Below are 18,164 nucleotides of genomic sequence, written 5' to 3' on the forward strand. Positions count from 1 at the left end.
GTCTGATTGCCAGTTTAGGCCTGATCCCATAGGGCACCCTTCTCGCAATCCGGGACCGCTGGCTCCTAACTGCTCACCTGCCTGCCTGCCTGATTGCCCCTGATCCCATAGGGCACCCTTCTCGCAATCCGGGACCGCTGGCTCCTAACTGCTCACCTGCCTGCCTCAGCCCCTGCCATGGGTAGCTTTGTCTGGAAGGACTTCTGGAAAACATCCGGTCTAGTTAGCATATTACCCTTTTATTGGTATAGATATTTTTATTGATTTCAGAGAGGAAAGAAGAGGGAGAGAGAGATAGAAACTTCAGTGACGAGAGAGAATCACTGATCAGTTGCCTCCTGCATGCCCCCTACTAGGGATGGAGCCTGCAACCCAGGCATGCGCCCCTGACTGGAATCGAACCCAGGGCCCTTCAGTCCATAGGCTGACACTCTATCCACTGAGCTAAACCAGCCAGGGCTCTACACTCTTTAAGAAGACACAAAAACACCCTTTAAATATTTTTCAAATTTCAAAGCTATATGGCTTACCTATAGTATTATTCCAAAACTCTGGAAAATTCCTACTATATAAAGGACACCTTCTGTGTTAAAATATAAAATTAGAGTGTTCTCCATTCACCCAACATAATTACTTCATTCTTTTAAATACAAAAAGTAACGATAAAACAAAATGTATTCATATAAAGGTCTTGTGAAACATTGATAATTCCCCTGATCTGTGTAAACATACCACCTGTCCAAAACACACTAGCCTATAAATAATCATAGCTCTTCCCATCCCCAAAATGGAAACATCATATCAGGAGGAAAGCAAAGCAAGAGAGACAACTGTGTCAAGTTGAAAAACAGTCTGAACTCTATTTTGGGACCAGTGTTCTGATGGTCAAGCATTTAGCTGTCTTAGGTACGATTTTTCAAAAGACCATTCAAACTTCAGGTTAATAATTATAAATTAACTTATCACTTAAAAACAAAATAAAATTACATTTTTGTTCAACTAAGTTACATTATACATTAGATCATTTCACACCATAGGCTAATTTCTCAACTAATTTCTAGTTTCATTTAGTCTTTTCTTAAAATGAGAATTCTAAAAAAAATGAAAATATATAATTGAATGTATAAATTAATTTAAAGTAACACTGTAAATGCTTCTAGTTTAAGGTTTAACCCTCTCCTTTAAACATGTGTTTAAATGCTCATTGTGTATAACAAAAATCTAAACCCTAATACTGTGTCTGAGAAAGACATTTTACCTATATTAAGACAATGACTTTCAAACTGAGACCCACAAAAACAATGGAAAAATGGTTTCAATTCCTGCTCAAATCTAAGATAGGCACAAAATCTTTCCTCACCTCTATCAGAGACCTATTTTGATACTATTCTAAGTGACATTCCAAACCAATTACTAACAACTACCTAAGTTTATCCTTAGCCGGTCAATCTCAACATTCTCAGACTTGTTGACTAAATGTTAATAAATGATACCCCCCGCCCCGCAAAAAAAAAAAAAAAGGAAAGATAAATTTATCTAGAACACTGAAATCTTACAACCTGGATTTCTCCAGTGTCAGCATAGAATGAAGAACTACCCTTTTAAATTTTAATGACATCTAACCACCACATGCTCTGATTTTACTTTTATCAATTCTACCTTTTAAAAATTATGATATGGATAGTTTAACTGATTAAGGCACTCTATAAGGGCACAATTCTTGAACAGAATAACATATATAGAATTTTACTTACTGGCTGGTACAAGAAAGGACAGTAACATTCTAAGTTTGTTTTTAAACTTTAGCATGCATCAGAAGCCACTGAAGAGCTTGTTAAAACACAAATGGCCCAGGCCTATTCCCTGATTCAGTATGTCTGAGCTGAGTTCAAAATTTACATTTCCTAGGTCCGTGGTCGGCAAATTGCAGCTCGCAAGTCACATGCAGCTCTTTGGCCCCTTGAGTCTGGCTCTTCCACAAAATACCACGACCTGGGCGAGTCTATTTTGAAGAAGTGGCATTAGAAGAAGTTTAAGTTTAAAAAATTTGGCTCTCAAAAGAAATTTCATTCGTTGTGCTGTTGATATTTGGCTCTGTTGACTAATGAGTTTGCCGACCACTGTCCTAGGTGATACTGATGAGTATAGGTCAAGAAACCACACTTTGAAAATAACTGATCTAATAATGTTAAATTATAATATGCAATTTCATGTCCTGCACATGAAATCATACCTCAGATTGCTCTAACTCATCCTATATAATAAAGAGGTAATATGCAAATTAACCATCATGCCCTCACAAGATGGCTGCCTACAACAAGGCCAGCAGGGGGGGTTAGTGAAAGATGACCAAACGACTGAACAAGCAGGGGTGACTAGGCTGGCAAGGGGGTTAGTGAGGGATGACCAAACGACTGAACAGCAGGCTGCGTGGGGCGACCAGGCCGGCGGGGGGATTAGTGAGGGATGACCAAATGACTGAACAAGCAGGCTACGTGGGGTGACCAGGCCAGCAGGGGGGTTAGTGAGGGATGACCAAATGACTGAACAGCAGGCTGCGTGAGGCGACCAGACTGGTGGGGGTGTTAGTGAGGGGCAACCAAACAATTGAACAGCAGGCTGCATGGGGTGACCAGGACAGCAAGGGGGCCATGAGGGGCGACCAGGCTGGTGGAAGGGGGGGTGCAGTTGGGGGTAACCAGGTTGGCAGGGGGGCAGTTGGGGACGATTAGGCTGACAGGGGGACCAATGAGGGGCGACTAGGCCGGTGGGGGGGGGCAGTTGGGGGCAACCAGGTTGGCAGGGAGGACAGTTAGGGGCAACCACGACAGCAGAGGGGGGCAGTTGAGGGTGACCAGGCCAGCAGGGGGGCACTAAGGGGTGACCAGGCCGGCAGGGGGGCAGTTAGGGGCAACCAGGCTGGCAGGGGGGGACAGTTGGGAGGGAACCCAGGCCTGCAGGGGAGGGCAGTTGGGGGGGACCAGGCCTGCAGGGGAAGGCAGTTGCGGGGGGGGGGGACCAGGCCTGCAGGGGAGGGCAGTTGGGGGCAACCAGGCTGGCAGGGGAGGGCAGTTAGGGATGACTGGGCCAGCAGAGGAGGGCGGCTGGGGTGACACTAGTTAATAGGATCATATAGGTTTCAAGTGTAATTTCTATTGATCTGTACATTGCATTGTGTGCCCACCATCTAAAGTCAAATCATCTTCCATCACCATTTATTTGGCCCCATTATAAAGAGAAACATTTTCTTTTGCAGGTGGCTATAATCTAAAGTCCAACGTTTAAAAAAATGTAAGCCCCTTGGAAATTTGGCCTTTCCTTACAGTTCACTTCTCTCCAGTAATAACCCTCTGCTTCATTTAATGTTTTCTATTGAATCACCTGACTGTCTTATGCATCTGTACCGTTTTGGTTTTGTCCTGGTTGCTTCTCTGTGTCTAGAAAGCCCTCACCTACAGTTATAATTATGCTTCAAGACCCACTTCAAATCTAACTTCCTCAATCATTCTCTTACAACTTCATAAAGATTCTTTTACGGTTATTATGAACAAACTGCTCTGAGGATATCTACCTAGTATACTGTGTTCTTCTTGCATTGTTAAAAATTCCTCTCTCCTGTAAATACCCTAAATTTATTTACCATGTCATGAGTGAACAGACTAGAAAGACTGGTTGTAGGCTTTAAAAGAGATAACAAACCATTGTTCTATTAAGAAGATAGAGATCCCAAACAGAAAAAAATAACAGTATAAAAATAATCTTACTATATAAATTACCTTATTCTGTTCCATCCTTTGTAAAAGGAATGCACAAATTTAGCTATTTCATTTTCTCACTGTACAACCAAAAGATTCCTTTGTGAATAGCCCAATAACATATTGTTTGGACTTACACTGCAATTGTTGAACAACGGAAACTCTTAAATATATTTAACACACTAGATTTGCAATGCCCTGATTCAAATCACAGCTATTTCAACTCCAAATAAGATGTGTTTCGGTGTATATGCAAAATTAATTGCATGTGGTAATACATTAAAGTAAATTCAATTTCCTTTTCCAAGCTCACTGACTATATCTCTCGTAACAAAAAGATAGCTGATCAATTTCTCATCAGGAACCATAAATTGGCACTCAGTCTAGTAGGTGATAAACTATGTTTCACCTCTCAACCTTCAAGGAAGAAAATGAAATTTTAATCAGTATTGGTATTCACTACCCCTCAACACTTTAATCCCAAAGAGATCAACCTGTGGTTACCAGGCCTAAGAGTATTATTCAATCCTAAAAATCATCACAGTTCATCTTTTCAAATAGAACGGAACTTTCAAGTTCAAAATATACTAACAATCTATCCTTTAAATAATGAGATATTTTATCTTTTAAAAATATACATGTATATATTTACAAGTGTGTGCATGTGCATGCATGTGCAGATACATATGTATGTACTTCTTGCTGCTAAAAAATAAAGTCTACAACAATGAATAACTCAGTAGCAATGACTAACAGCCCCAGTTGCCAGTATGTAGCTTTTAAAGAATTAACACTCCCTGGTTATCACTAAAAGAACCATGACTCCTTGGCAGAATGCCTGATCCCAGGTCCTAGGCTGGAAATACATGAGTCTGGAAAATTTTGTCATATCAGGTAAAAGAAGGAGCTATCAAAGCCTATGAGGGTCATATCAAAAGCAATGAGAAAATTAACTGAAGAGGTTCCCACTGGGCCAAAGATGAAAATCTGATCGTTAATAAGGATAAAAACTACACTGTACCAAAACATACCAAATATGTTTAAATATATTAATTCATTAAGACACTTTTAAAAAGTTTCATTAGTCAACTTTGGAAAACGTTAGAGAACCAATATTATTTTGAAAACTAGCAACAAAGGGAAAGAATTAGGCAATTATTCTACCTTTCCTATACAGTTTGTATAGCTAAGGGTAACTAAAGGGAAGGGAAGTTTCTCTTTACAGAATTCTGATGATAAACATAGGAGAATTAGAATATCATTATTTTGTAAACCTTACTGAATTCATGATTCTAGGGTAGGCAATAATTGTCAATAGCTAGTAACATTACAAAGAGAGAAACAATCTGCTATTATACATTCCTCCTAATAGAAGTACACATCAGCACCTATAGAGTGTTCTGAGGGGAAAAAAATACGTGTGCACAGTATTTAATCGGAATTACAAGTCCCTAGATTTAACTAAAATTTTACAGGAACTACAGAAAACAGAAACCATGTTAAGGTACAGTATACCACAGAAGTACAATCAGTAAAATCCAGAATCTGAAAGACCAAAAGAAGCAAACAAACCTCTTTGTCTACCAGATAATAATAAAAAATTTTAAAGGAAAATAGAAGAAAAATAAAGAGAGTTAGAGGGGAAATCTATAGATGAACTCTGACCAATAGAACTGTCTTCACTGAGAGAAATATTCTATGCTGTTCAATACAGTAGCCCCTAACATCATGTGGCTATATATTTAGTATGATTGAGGGTCAGAATATTTCATTTCAATTAATTTAAATAGCTACATCTGGCTACTGGGTACCATAACGAATGGTGCCACTATAGATCAAAGGAGAACTAAGAGATTTTTAATCAATCACAATATATCAAAAAATGAATGTTATTTGGGTCCTATTCAAACTAATAAATTTTTTTAAAAGTATAAAATAATAAAATAATTAGGAAAATGTGAATCCTGCCAGATATTTAATAATATTAAGAAATTACTATTAATATTTTTATGTGTGATGGGGCAGAGACTATCCTTTAGAAATATTTACAGATAAAATGATACAATTTCTGAAATTTGCTTTAAAACATTGGGGGATTAAACGAGATTAGGCATTGTATTGATAATATACTTCATAGATTTTAGAAAGGTAATTCAGTCTCCCATCATCTAGAACTAAAAAGCAAGCTCACATCTGTTAAAACAACAAAGACCTGGGGACAGAGGTGAGGTGGAAGACGATGCCTAAAGTGAACTCAAGCATATAATCAGAATGAATAATTTACAAGCATACTTTAATCTTCAATGCTACTAAGAGCTGAATTCTAAGGAGCTTAGGGAGACTGTACCACATCTACTAACCAAGTTGAATAAGCAGAGGGAACCTAAGCAAAAAAGATCCAACAAAACACGTTCATAAGATTGGGGAGTAGGTGTGGAGACTAAAGAAGAAATGGCAGAAAAGCAGAGACCACTGTAGTAGTGGTCAGTGGCTTATGTCCTTAACTATATCTATTCATTTCATTTCAGAAAGTCAGAGAGCTGTATTAAGCTAACTAACACTAGCTAGGTACATTCCCCATCAAAAGGAATACTTTAACATACTTAGTATTCTCAACAATAAAGATTTAAAAATATAAAAAATAAAGGAATACTTTATAACTAGAGGCCAAATGTGAAAAGAAAACAATCAAAGCATCTGGAGGTCTTTCCATTATAATTCAAATAATCTAAAAAATATATTCTACTGAGTAGACATTTTTAAAAAAATTCTCCAACAATTCATATATGATTTTTCAAATCTATGCCTATTACATGTATCTGTGAAAGGAAGCATATCACATATGTAAAGACACAAAGTGGTTTAGTATCTTACAAAAAATATACAGTCAATCCAGTAGCTTATAAAATATGATTCCTCAGCAATCAAAGGGAATTCTATGCTTGGCATTAAGAAAACACAAATGCACAAAAACACAAAATCTTTAAACTAGGACTTTATATCATCTGCTTCTCCACTGGCTTTAAAGAAATGCTAATGTGTTACCTCAGACTACACCTTATAAAATTATAGTATCAACATTATAAAACAATAATAAAAAATACAATTAGCCATTTACCCAGCAAGGAAAATTCTGCATCTAAAGATTAAGAAAAGTTAAAATTTTTTAAAAAGACGCAAGTTAGGTTAATTTACTCCCTTTTTCATATACAATACTTCGATTTTAAGAAAGATTGAGGAAAATAATTATTTTTATTTTTATTCTGACCCACTGATGCACTCTATAAATATATACTAAGGTATGTGGCTATTTTAGATACTAGGACAAAATATCTGGTCACAAGGGACTTACATTAGTCTCAAGAGAATAAGACAATGAAAAAACACAAGATACCAGAAAGTGACAAATGCTATGCAAAGAAATAAATTAGACTAATGTAATATAAAGTGACTAAATAGCTATATATACGAATGGGCATTCAGAAGGCCTCTTGAGGGGCACAGCCATGTGCCCTTCAAGAATGATCCAATGATTCTCAACAGAGGGCAAAAGCTAAGGACCTATTATAAGAGCAAGCTTGGGCTGATTTAGGGACATAAAGAAAGGCAATGTATCTGTAGTCTAGTAAGCAAGAAAGAAAATGGCAGAAGATGAAGTCATGGACAATGGACTAGATTATTTAGGGCCTTCTAGGTCAGAGTAATAAATTTTTATATTATGCCCTAAGACTGTAAAAGAAATAGCCTTATGAAACTCACTGTCTCTGGGAAGTGAGATAAAGAAAAAGTTCTTAACTCTAAATAAATAATGTTCATTTTAGCAGACTTTCACAGAATTCCATTTTCCTATAAGAGCTAGAAGTATATGAAAATTACAGCATGATCCAGCATAAAGGGCTGAAGAAAGATCATCATAATTTCCAACATATCTCAGAGTATCTTTGTTACAAACCAGATGGTAAAACTTAAAAAAGAAAAAAATTAAAGATAAGTAGCACAACCTTGAAAATAAAATTGAAAGAATCACTATTTAAAGCAAGTTACACAGGGTGGGAAAATCAGTTTAACTTCCATGGAATTTCATTTTTCTTACATTCCTAAAATATTTTGAGGAGGTACTCTTTAGGACACATTAAATAAGAGATAATAACCCAAAAAAGAACTAAACATTTTGATAAATCTTAAATGTCTTCAGTGAAATATTAGAGAATTAAATATATTATAAACCAAAATTCAGTGACATAACACTAGTATCTAAGTGCCAATATCCTGGTGAAGATTTTGAAGTATTGAAGGAAGCACATTTTCAATTCAAAATGATTAGAAATGGAAGATGTAAGATAACAAAATTTTAGATTATACATCTATAGTTTTATTAAACAACTTCAGCATCTATGTCATAAAAAGAAGCCTAAAAAAGCTTGTCATTAGAATGACTTCATAGAATACCAGTTTGGTATTTCATAAAGATATTAATCTAGAATATTCTTGGCAAAATACTTTTTCACATTCTTCTCTCCTAAAGAAAAAAAAAGGTGATATAAAAATGTAAAATACCCAGCCTCAGAAAGAACACTCCCTCAAGAAATAGTTGAATTAGCTAATTAATTACTGACACAAGAACCCATACTACTTTAACTTAGAACTCTCCAAACCTATCAAAGGTTAAACCCATAAAGAATGAGCTGTGAGCAGAAGCTGAGGTAACAGAAAAAGAAGGATCAATAAAGATAATTAGAGAGATAACCACTGTCTGTAGGTTGTTTTATGACTGCCAAACTGTATACTTGCATATATATAAATGCTTATCTCTCTCTCTCTCTCTCTCTCTCTCTCTCTCTCTCTCTCTCTCTCTCTCTCTCACACACACACACACACACACACACACACACACACACACACACACACACACACAGTAAATGTGCTCTGTTGTTTTAGTCCCAGTTTAAAGACATGGCATAAATAGAAAAAGGTGTGTTGGCCAGACTAATTATGGACTAAGGATCCACTGAAGGTTGATGGATAAAGAGAAAGGTATGAAAATACATTTGGAGGTTTCAACAATAAAGAATTTAAAAAAAAAGAAAAAGAAAATACATTTGGATGACACAGATAAGAAATCTGACTCTAAGCCAGTATATGATTCACAATGCTAAGATTGATTTAAGGACATTTACAAGATCCATCATAGGGAAAATGTGAACTAAACAAAAAAAAGTCGGTTGAAATATAATGTAATTATGATATATATTATGAAAACTAAAAAAGATCTACATAATAGGACAGGTTATACTGGTTTTGTACTGTGCAGTTTAAAATATCGTTCATTAAAAAGAGATTTTATGTGACTACATGTAGGAAGGAGTTAATGCATCTTACCTTCCACAGAAGGTGCCTGGTCTTGAGCTGAATACAGCATATCCTTGAAAGCCTATTAGGAAGAAACAAAAGGAATACATGAATTGAATAAATCTTTATATTAAAAGCATTTGAAGCTAAACAATTACTTCTTTTTCAATATCCACACAATGACTACATACGGTTCCCTAAATTAATTTAGTGAATTTTTTCCTTTGTTTTTCTTGCCTTAAGATATGTATCAGCAAAAATTCTGTTACATGAGATGTCTGCATTTTACTGCCTATGTTTTCTTCTAGGATTTTTATGGGTTCATGACTTAAATGTAAGGTCTTTTCTCTATTTTGAGTTTATTCTTGTGTATGGTATAAGTTGGTGGTCTAGTTTCATTGCATGTACCTGTCCAATTTTCCCAACACCATTTATTGAAGAGACTGTCTTTACTCCATTGATTACTCTTGCCTCCTTTGTCAAATATTATTTGACAATAATGGCGTGGGTCAATTTCTGGGGTCTCTGTTGTGTTCCACTGATCTATAAGCCTGTTCTTATGCAAGTACCAGGCTGCTTTTATTACAATGGCTCTGTAGTATAGTTTGATATCTGGTATTGTGATCCCTCCAACTTTGTTCTTCTTTCTCAAGATTGCTGTGGCTATTCATCATCACTATTCATCAGAGAGATGAAAATTAAAACTACAATGAGTTATTACAGATGGCTACCATCAGTAAATCAACAAACAATAAGTGCTGTTGAGGATGTACAGAAAAGAAAACCCTAGTACACTGCTGGTGGGAACGCAGACTGGTGCCGCCACTGTGGAAACAGTATGGAGTTGCCTCAAAAATTTAAGAATGGAACTGCCCTTTAACCAAGCGATCCCACTTCTAGGAATATATCCTAAGAATCCTGAGAGAATATATGCAACCCTATGTTCATAGCAGCATTATTTACAACTAGAGGTCCGGTGCACGAAATTCGTGCACGGAGGTGTGTGTCCCTCAGCCCAGCCTGCACCCTCTCCAATCTGGGACCCCTCAAGGGATGTCCGACTGCCCGTTTAGGCCCGATCCCACCAGTGGGATCGGGCCTAAACGGGCAGTCGGACATCCCTCCCACAATCCCTCTCACAATCCCTCTCACAATCCAGGACTGCTGGTTCCCAACTGCTCGCCTGCCTGCCTTCCTGATTGCCCCTAACCGCTTCTGCCTGCCAGCCTGATCACCCCCTAACCACTCCCCTGCCAGCCTGATTGATGCCTCACTGCTCCCCTGCCAGCCTGTTTTCCCCTAACTGCCCTCCCCTGCAGGTCTGGTCACCCCTAACTGCCCTCCCCTGCAGGCCTGGTCACCCCTAACTGCCCTCCCCTGCAGGCCTGGTCCCCCCCAATTGCTCTCCCCTGCAGGCCTGGGTCTCCCCCAACTGCCCTCCCCTGCAGGCCTGGTCCCCACCAACTGCCTTTCCCTGCAGGCCTGGTTGCCCCAACTTCCCTCCTCTGCCAGCTTGGTCACCCCTAACTGCCCTCCCCTGCAGGCTTGATCGCCCCCAACTGCCCTCCCTTGCAGGCCTGGTCCCTCCCAACTGCCCTCCCCTGCTGGCCATCTTGTGTCCACATGGGGGCAGGATCTTTGACCACATGGGGGCAGCCATCTTGTCTGTTGGAGTGATGGTCAATCTGCATATTACTCTTTTATTAGATAGGATAGAGGCCTGGTACATGGTGGGGGCCAGCTGGTTTGCCCTGAAGGGCGTCTCAGATCAGGGTGGGGGTTCCCTTGGGGCATGGGCTGCCTGGGCGAGGGGCCTGTGGTGGTTTGCAGGCTGCCCACGCCCCCTGGTGACCCAAGCGGAAGCCCTGGTATCTGGGGTTTATTTATCTTCTACAATTGAAACTTTGTAGCCTGGAGCAGAGCCAAGCCTTCTGCTTGCTCGGTGGCAGCAGCCATTTCTATTGGGATTTATGTATCTTCTATAATTGAAACTTTGTAGCCTTAAGCGAGGCCTGGGCCGGCCAGGGTGTGCGGAAAGCTTGGCTTCCTCCATTTCCAGGGAAACCCAAGCCTCCCTCCTGCTCTCTGTGGCCGTAGCATTCTTGGTTGGGTTTATTTGCATATTCACTCCTGATTGGCTGGTGGGCATGGCTTGTGGGTGTAGCAGAGTGATGGTTAATTTGCATATTACTCTTTTATTAGATAGGATAGCTAAGATCTGGAAACAGCCCAAGTGCCCATGTAGATGAGTGGGTTAAAAAGCTGTGGTACATTTACACAATGGAATTCTATGCATCTGTAAAAAAGGAGTTCTTACCCTTTTTCGACAGTATGAATTGACCCTAGAGATTATTATGCTAATGGTCGGCAAACTCATTAGTCAACAGAGCCAAATATCAACAGTACAACGACTGAAATTTCTTTTGAGAGCCAAATTTTTTAAACTTAAACTTCTTCTAACGTCACTTCTTCAAAATAGACTTGCCCAGGCCATGGTATTTTGTGGAAGAGCCACACTCAAGGGGCCAAAGAGCCGCATGTGGCTCGCGAGCTGCAGTTTGCCGACCACGGTGCTAAGCGAAATAAGCTGGCCAGAGAAAGGCAAATATCCATGATCTCACTTATATGTGGAATCTAATGAACAAAACAAACTGACAAACAGAATAGGTCCAGAGGCATGAATGCATAGAACAGACTGACAGATCACAGGAAGAGATTAACCAAAAAACTTATATGCATAGCTCATGACACAGACAATAGTGCAACGAAGGCTTGAGGTGAGGCAGCGGCTGGGTGAAGGGGGGCAAAAGAGGGAGGGGAATGGGGGATATCTCTAATATTGTCAATAATGAAAAATAAATTAAGAAAAAAGGAATCTAGTGAAATACTTCAATTAACTGTAATAAACTAAAAAAATATTTTCATACCAATCCAGTACTGTCTAATTTTTAAGACAAGGGCTAATTTGTACACTTTAAAAATTAAGGGGCATTTGAAAAATGCCCCTGAAAAATCACCTGAGAGAACATAAACTCTCTGACTAAAAGAAAGTAGTTATAGAAACCGAGAACAAGAGATCCAGAGAAATACAATGGAACACCACCTGAGAAAATATGAAACACTAGATAAAAATTTTTAAAATTGTGTTATATACATAACATAAAATTCACCATCTTAACTGTGTTCAATTGTACAGTTCAATAGTGTTAAGTACATTCACACTGTGTGTAGATAATTTCCAGAATTGTTTTCATCTTGGGTAGAAATACTTTTCAGTGGAGGTCTGGAAAGTCCTCCCTAACAGTTCAGGACTATAAAGAGAGTAAAGGTTTTATTGTTTTTTTCCAAACCAGGAAATCAACTAACAACCATATTTAGGTAATCTGAACGATGGCCCTTTGGTCTCTTTAAGTGGTTTGTGGAACAGGAATAAAAAGGATTTATTCATATCTATCAAAATGGTAGAATTAATTAAGTAGATAAGGCTCCAGAGCTGAAGAGCTGGTCATCAGCTTAGGTGACTGTATCCAGTTCCACAGCTTCAAAGTTTCAAATACCATCTATTAGTGATTCCTAAATTGGCCACCAGCTTTCCTCAACCTATGTATAACTGACATTTAGGGCCATTTGTTGTGAGGGGCTGTTCTGCACATAACAAGATTTTTCAGTAGCACCCCTGGCATCTAGGGATCCACTAGATAGCAGTAGCAACCAATCCATCAAAGCTGTGACAACCAAAAATGTCTCCAGACACTGCCAAATGTCCAGAGGAACAAAATCACCTCTCCCCAGAACTACTGGCCTAAAGTCATTCGAGCATATTAAACCCTCCCCCCACCCCAATCACAAGGAATATACCTCGAGGGTAATCCACTCTGTATTCAAGTCTAGTAAGTGATATTCTTCCCAAATGAATTACCATTGCTTTAGATTAGTGACCAACCTGTTACTTCCATGACTAAATAACCTTAACAATATATAGTAAAAAAGAATTCCAAAGATTCACTATTTATGGAGAATTTGAGACAATACAGTAATACAAGTATTTTATAACAAAAAAATACTTGCTCCTTGTTTCAGGTTTCTGACACAAAGCTCTGAAAACCCTTGAAATTTACTATCTTTTGCATACGAATGATGGAGGAGTGGTGGGGAAGGCCCCAGACAACTTTAGGATAGGGGTTAGTCCCCAGAAAAACCATCAACCTGATTAGAAGGTTAAAACTTTTAGCCCCATCCCAGACCTCTGAGGAAAGGAGAGTGGCTGAACATTGAGTTCAATCATCAATAGCCAAAGATTTATCAGGTGTACTGGTTAATAATTTTGTAATCAAATAAAATACTATAATTTCAAAAGAAACATCAAAAGTGATTTATTCAAAGTAATGTCCATCGCTAGCTACACATTTCCCCCATCTTTCAGGTAATTTGTGGATACCGACCCAATAGAACTTTTCTTGTTTTGAGGCAGACCATTCAGAGACCCAATTTTCCACTTCTTCGTACATTTTGAAGTGCTGCTCAGAAAGTGTGTGTGCATCTATCGGAAGAAGTGGTAATCTGAAGGAGCAAGGTCCGGTGAACACTTCCCAGGCAACATCTTTTAATGTGTCTTTAACTGGTTTTGAAGTGTGTGATGGTGGGTTACCATGAAGCAAAATTACTTTGCCATGTCTTCTGGCACATTCTGGTCGTTTCACGATCAAAGCATGGTTCAAATTAATTATTTGTTGTTGGTAGCGATCAGTATTAACGGTTTCACCTGGTTTGGGAAGCTCATAATACACCACACCTTCCTGATCCCACCAAAGGCAGAGCATTGTCTTCTTTCCGAAGTGATGTGGTCTTGCAGTCGATGTTGATGGTTGACTGAATCAACCCATGATTTTGTGCATTTGGAATTCTCAAAATAAATCCACTTTTTATCACCAGTCACAATTCGATGCAAAAAATACTTTCTTTCGTGCTATTGAAGCAACATTTTACTGATGACTTTTCGGTTTTCCATTTGTCTTTTGTTCAGTTGATGTGGCACCCATTTTCCTTCCTTTAAAATCTTTCCTATTGCTTGTATACAATCAGAAATTGTTTGCTGAGCAATGTTTAATCTTTCTGCAAGTTGTTTTTGAGTTTGACATGCATCTTCATCCAATAATGCTTGTAATTGTTGGTCTTCAAACTTTTTCGGTTGACCTGGACGTTCTTTGTCTTTCACATCGAAATCATCACTTTTAAAGCATTTAAACCAGCATTCACAAGTATCTTGAGATGGAGCATGTTCACCATAAGCTTCCTGAAGCACACGGTAACTTTCAGTAGCACTTTTCTTCAAAATAAAGTAATGAATTAAAACTTCCCGCAAATGCTCTTTTTTTAGCACGAAATTCGACATTTTTAAGCGTAAAAATATCTATGATGTTAACACCTTCAGCAAATTTGACATATGAAGTTTTGAAGCTTGTTGTCAATACAAAAAAATAGCATACATATCAAATCACATATGTATCAACATATGTATAACTCCATCTATTGAAAAAAATCCGCATTATTAACTGGTACACCTAGTATATTTGTACTTTAATATTATTATTAAGGATGTTACTAAGCTTTATTCATTCAATGAACATGATTGGATGTCTATTCTGTGCACTATACCAGGCTCTAATGAAATACAGTTGACCCCTGAATAACATAGGTTTGAACTGCACGGGTCCACTCATACATGGCTTTCAATAAATACTATAAATGTATTAATTCTTCCTTATGACTTTATTCTCTCTAGCTTACTTTATTGTAAGAATACTGTACATAATACATATAACATACAAAATATGTGTTGACTATGTTGTTGGTAAGGCTTCTGGTCAACAGTAAGCTATTTAATAGTTAAGGTTTGGGGAGTCAAAAGTTATACTCGCCCTAACTGGTTTGGCTCAGTGGATAAGAGCGTTGGCCTGCAGACTGAAGGGTCCAAGGTTCGATTCTGGTCAAGGGCATGTACCTTGGTTGCGGGCACATCCCCAGTAGGGGGTGTGCAGGAGGCAGCTGATCGATGTTTCTCTCTCATCGATGTTTCTAACTCTCTATCCCTCTCCCTTCCTCTCTGTAAAAAAATCAATAAAATATAAAAAAAAGAGAAAAAAAAGTTATACACTCATTTTCTACTGTGTGGGGGGTTGGAAGCCCTAACCTCAAGTTGTTCAAGGGCCAACTGTAATGATGAATAAAACAAGGAGATGACAAATATATAAATAGGTAAATTAAAATATAATTTTAAATTCTAAAAAGAAATATGAATAAAAGCATATTGAAAGTCTAAGGCAGGGAGAAACCAAGATGGCGGCATAGGTAAGCACCAAAACTGCTGCCTCACACAACAATTTCAAAACTACAACTAAAAGACAGAACGGACACCATCCAGAACCACAGGAAAGCTGGCTGAGTGAAAATTCTACAACTAGAAGGAAAGAGAAAAGCTCACAGAGAATTGGAGGTACAGCAAAGGGTCTTTGTGCGCGCAGAGAGGAAAGGCGGCTGAGAGCCTGACTGACTTTCTCTGGCGAAAGGGGGAAGGAAGCCCCCGACCGCACTGAACCCCAGTTCTGACTGCACTGAACCCCAGTTCTGACTGCACTAAACCCCAGTTCCAGGCGAGCCCCTGGGGACCCACGCTCTTACGGGGGGAATCTGCACTCTCAGGCGGAGAATCGGGAGCCGGGGAAGGCAGAGGTCTGAAGGCGCGCGCGTGCCAGTGCGCACAAAGGCTGCGGAGGTTGCCACAGGCTTTCCCTAGTGGAAGGGAGTCAGAAGCTCCTGACTGCACTGAGCCCCAGTTCTGACTGCACTGAACCCCAGTTCCAGGCGAGCCCCTGGGGACCCACGCTCTTACGGGGGGAATCTGGACTCTCGGGCAGAGAATCGGGAGCCGGGGAAGGCAGAGGTCTGAAGGCGTGCGCGTGCGCGCAAGGGCAAGGCTGACGGGAAGCCAAGACTGTCTGCTCCGCCCTGAGACTCCACCCCATCCAAGCTGAGCACAGAGGCTATTGCAATTTGGCAAGTCTAATCCTATAAGGCTGTCTCCAGCACCGAACTTCTCCCAGCGTAGACACAGCTGATCCTTACAGCCAACTGGCCTGGAGGTCAATTCCTCCCAGTGATACCAACAACAATCAAGACTTAATTACAACAAGGCTGTACACACAGTCCACAAAGGGGTGCACCAAGAGTGTCCACCTCAGGTTAACTGGGAAGGCCGACCCACTGGGCCATATAGGAAACCTAGCACACAAATCTACCCTACCAACTCAGGGAAGCAGTGAAAATGCGGCATCAAAGAAACAGATCACAAACAAAAGAAATGGAGGAAAACAAACGATTGGATATAGAATTCCACAGTTATAAGGCTTTTCAAGAATATCCTAGGAAAGGCCGATAAATATAATGAGACCCTCAAAGATATGAAAAAGGACCAACTAGAAATTAAACATACACTGACTGAAATAAAAAATATTATACAGAGACCCAAAAACAGACTAGAGGAACACAAGAATCAAGTCAAAGAATTGAAATACAAAGAAGCAAAAAACACTCAACCGAAAAAGTAAAAAGAAAAAAAAAATCCAAAAAGTTGAAGATAGTGTAAGAAGACTCTGGGACAACTTCAAGCGTACCAACATCAGAATTATGGGGGTGCCAGAAGAAGAGAGAGAGCAAGATACTGAAAACCTATTGGAAGAAATAATGACAGAAAACTTCCCCCACCCGGTGAAAGAAATAGATTTACAAGTCCAGCAAGCGCACAGAACCCCAAACAAAAGGAACCCAAAGAGGACCACACCAAGACACATCATAATTAAAATGCCAAGAGCAAAAGACAAAGAGAGAATCTTAAAAGCAGCAAGAGAAAAACAGTTAATTACCTACAAGGGAGCACCCATACGACTGTCAGCTGATTGCTCAACAGAAACTATGCAGGCCAGACGGGAGTGGCAAGAAATTTTCAACGTGATGAATAGCAAGAACCTACAACCAAGATTACTCTACCCAGCAAAGCTATCATTCAGAATGGAAGGTCAGATAAAGAGCTTCACAGATAAGAAAAAGCTGAAGGAGTTCATCACCACCAAACCAGTATTATATGAAATGCTGAAAGGTATTCTTAAAGAAGAGGAAGAAGAAAAAAGTAAAGATAAAAATTATGGCCGAAACCGGTTTGGCTCAGTGGATAGAGCGTCAGCCTGCGGACTGAAAGGTCCCGGGTTCGATTCCAGTCAAGGGCATGTACCTTGGTTGTGGGCACATCCCCAGTGGGAGGTGTGCAGGAGGCAGCTGATCGGTGTTTCTCTCTCATCGATGTTTCTAGCTCTCTATCCCTCTCCCTTCCTCTCTGTGAAATATCAATAAAATATATTTTTAAAAAAAATTATGAACAACAAATACATATCTATCAACAAGTGAACCTAAAAATCAAGTGAATTAAAAACCTGAGGAACAGAATAATCTGGTGAATATAATAGAATCAGGGGCATAGAAAGGGAGTGGACTGATAATTCTCAGGGGGAAAGAGGTATGGGGGATCAGGAAGAGACTGGACAAAAATCATACACCTATGGATGAGGACAGTGGGGGGGGAGGTAAGGGCAGAAGGTGGGGTGGGAACCAGGTGGAGGGGAGCTATGGGGGGAAAAAGGAGAAACAATTGTAATAATCTGAATAAAGATTTATTTAAAAAAAAGAAAGAAAAGAAAGTCTAAGGCAGGAGCAATCCTATATAATAAAAGGCTAATATGCAAATCGACTGAATGGCAGAATGACCGGTTGCTATGACACGCACTGACCACTGGGGGCAGATGCTCAATGCAGGAGCTGCCCCTTGGCGAGTGCAGTGGCAGTGGCAGGAGCCTCTCCCACCTCCACGGCAGTGCTGAGGATTTCCAACTGCCAGGGGGAGCGGGCCTAAGGTGTTAGTTGGACATACCCCAAGGACTCCTGGACTGTGAGAGGGCGCAGGCCAGGCTGAGGGACCCTCCCCCAAGTGCACAAATTTCATGCACCGGTCCT

General features: G+C 39.6%; 1 protein-coding gene across 1 annotated transcript in view; it reads right to left on the reverse strand.

The window, feature by feature from the left end:
• Positions 1-18,164, reverse strand: part of XPR1 (xenotropic and polytropic retrovirus receptor 1) — a 115,811-nt gene that overhangs the window by 78,718 nt on the left and 18,929 nt on the right. Inside the window, exon 2 of the mRNA XM_080649108.1 lies at positions 9,135-9,186. Coding sequence (XP_080505234.1) covers positions 9,135-9,186 — 52 coding nt within the window. The remainder of the gene's footprint in view (positions 1-9,134; positions 9,187-18,164) is intronic.

The sequence above is a fragment of the Plecotus auritus genome (assembly GCF_963455305.1).
Source record: "Plecotus auritus genome assembly, chromosome: 12".
NCBI classification, from domain to species: Eukaryota; Metazoa; Chordata; class Mammalia; order Chiroptera; family Vespertilionidae; genus Plecotus; species Plecotus auritus.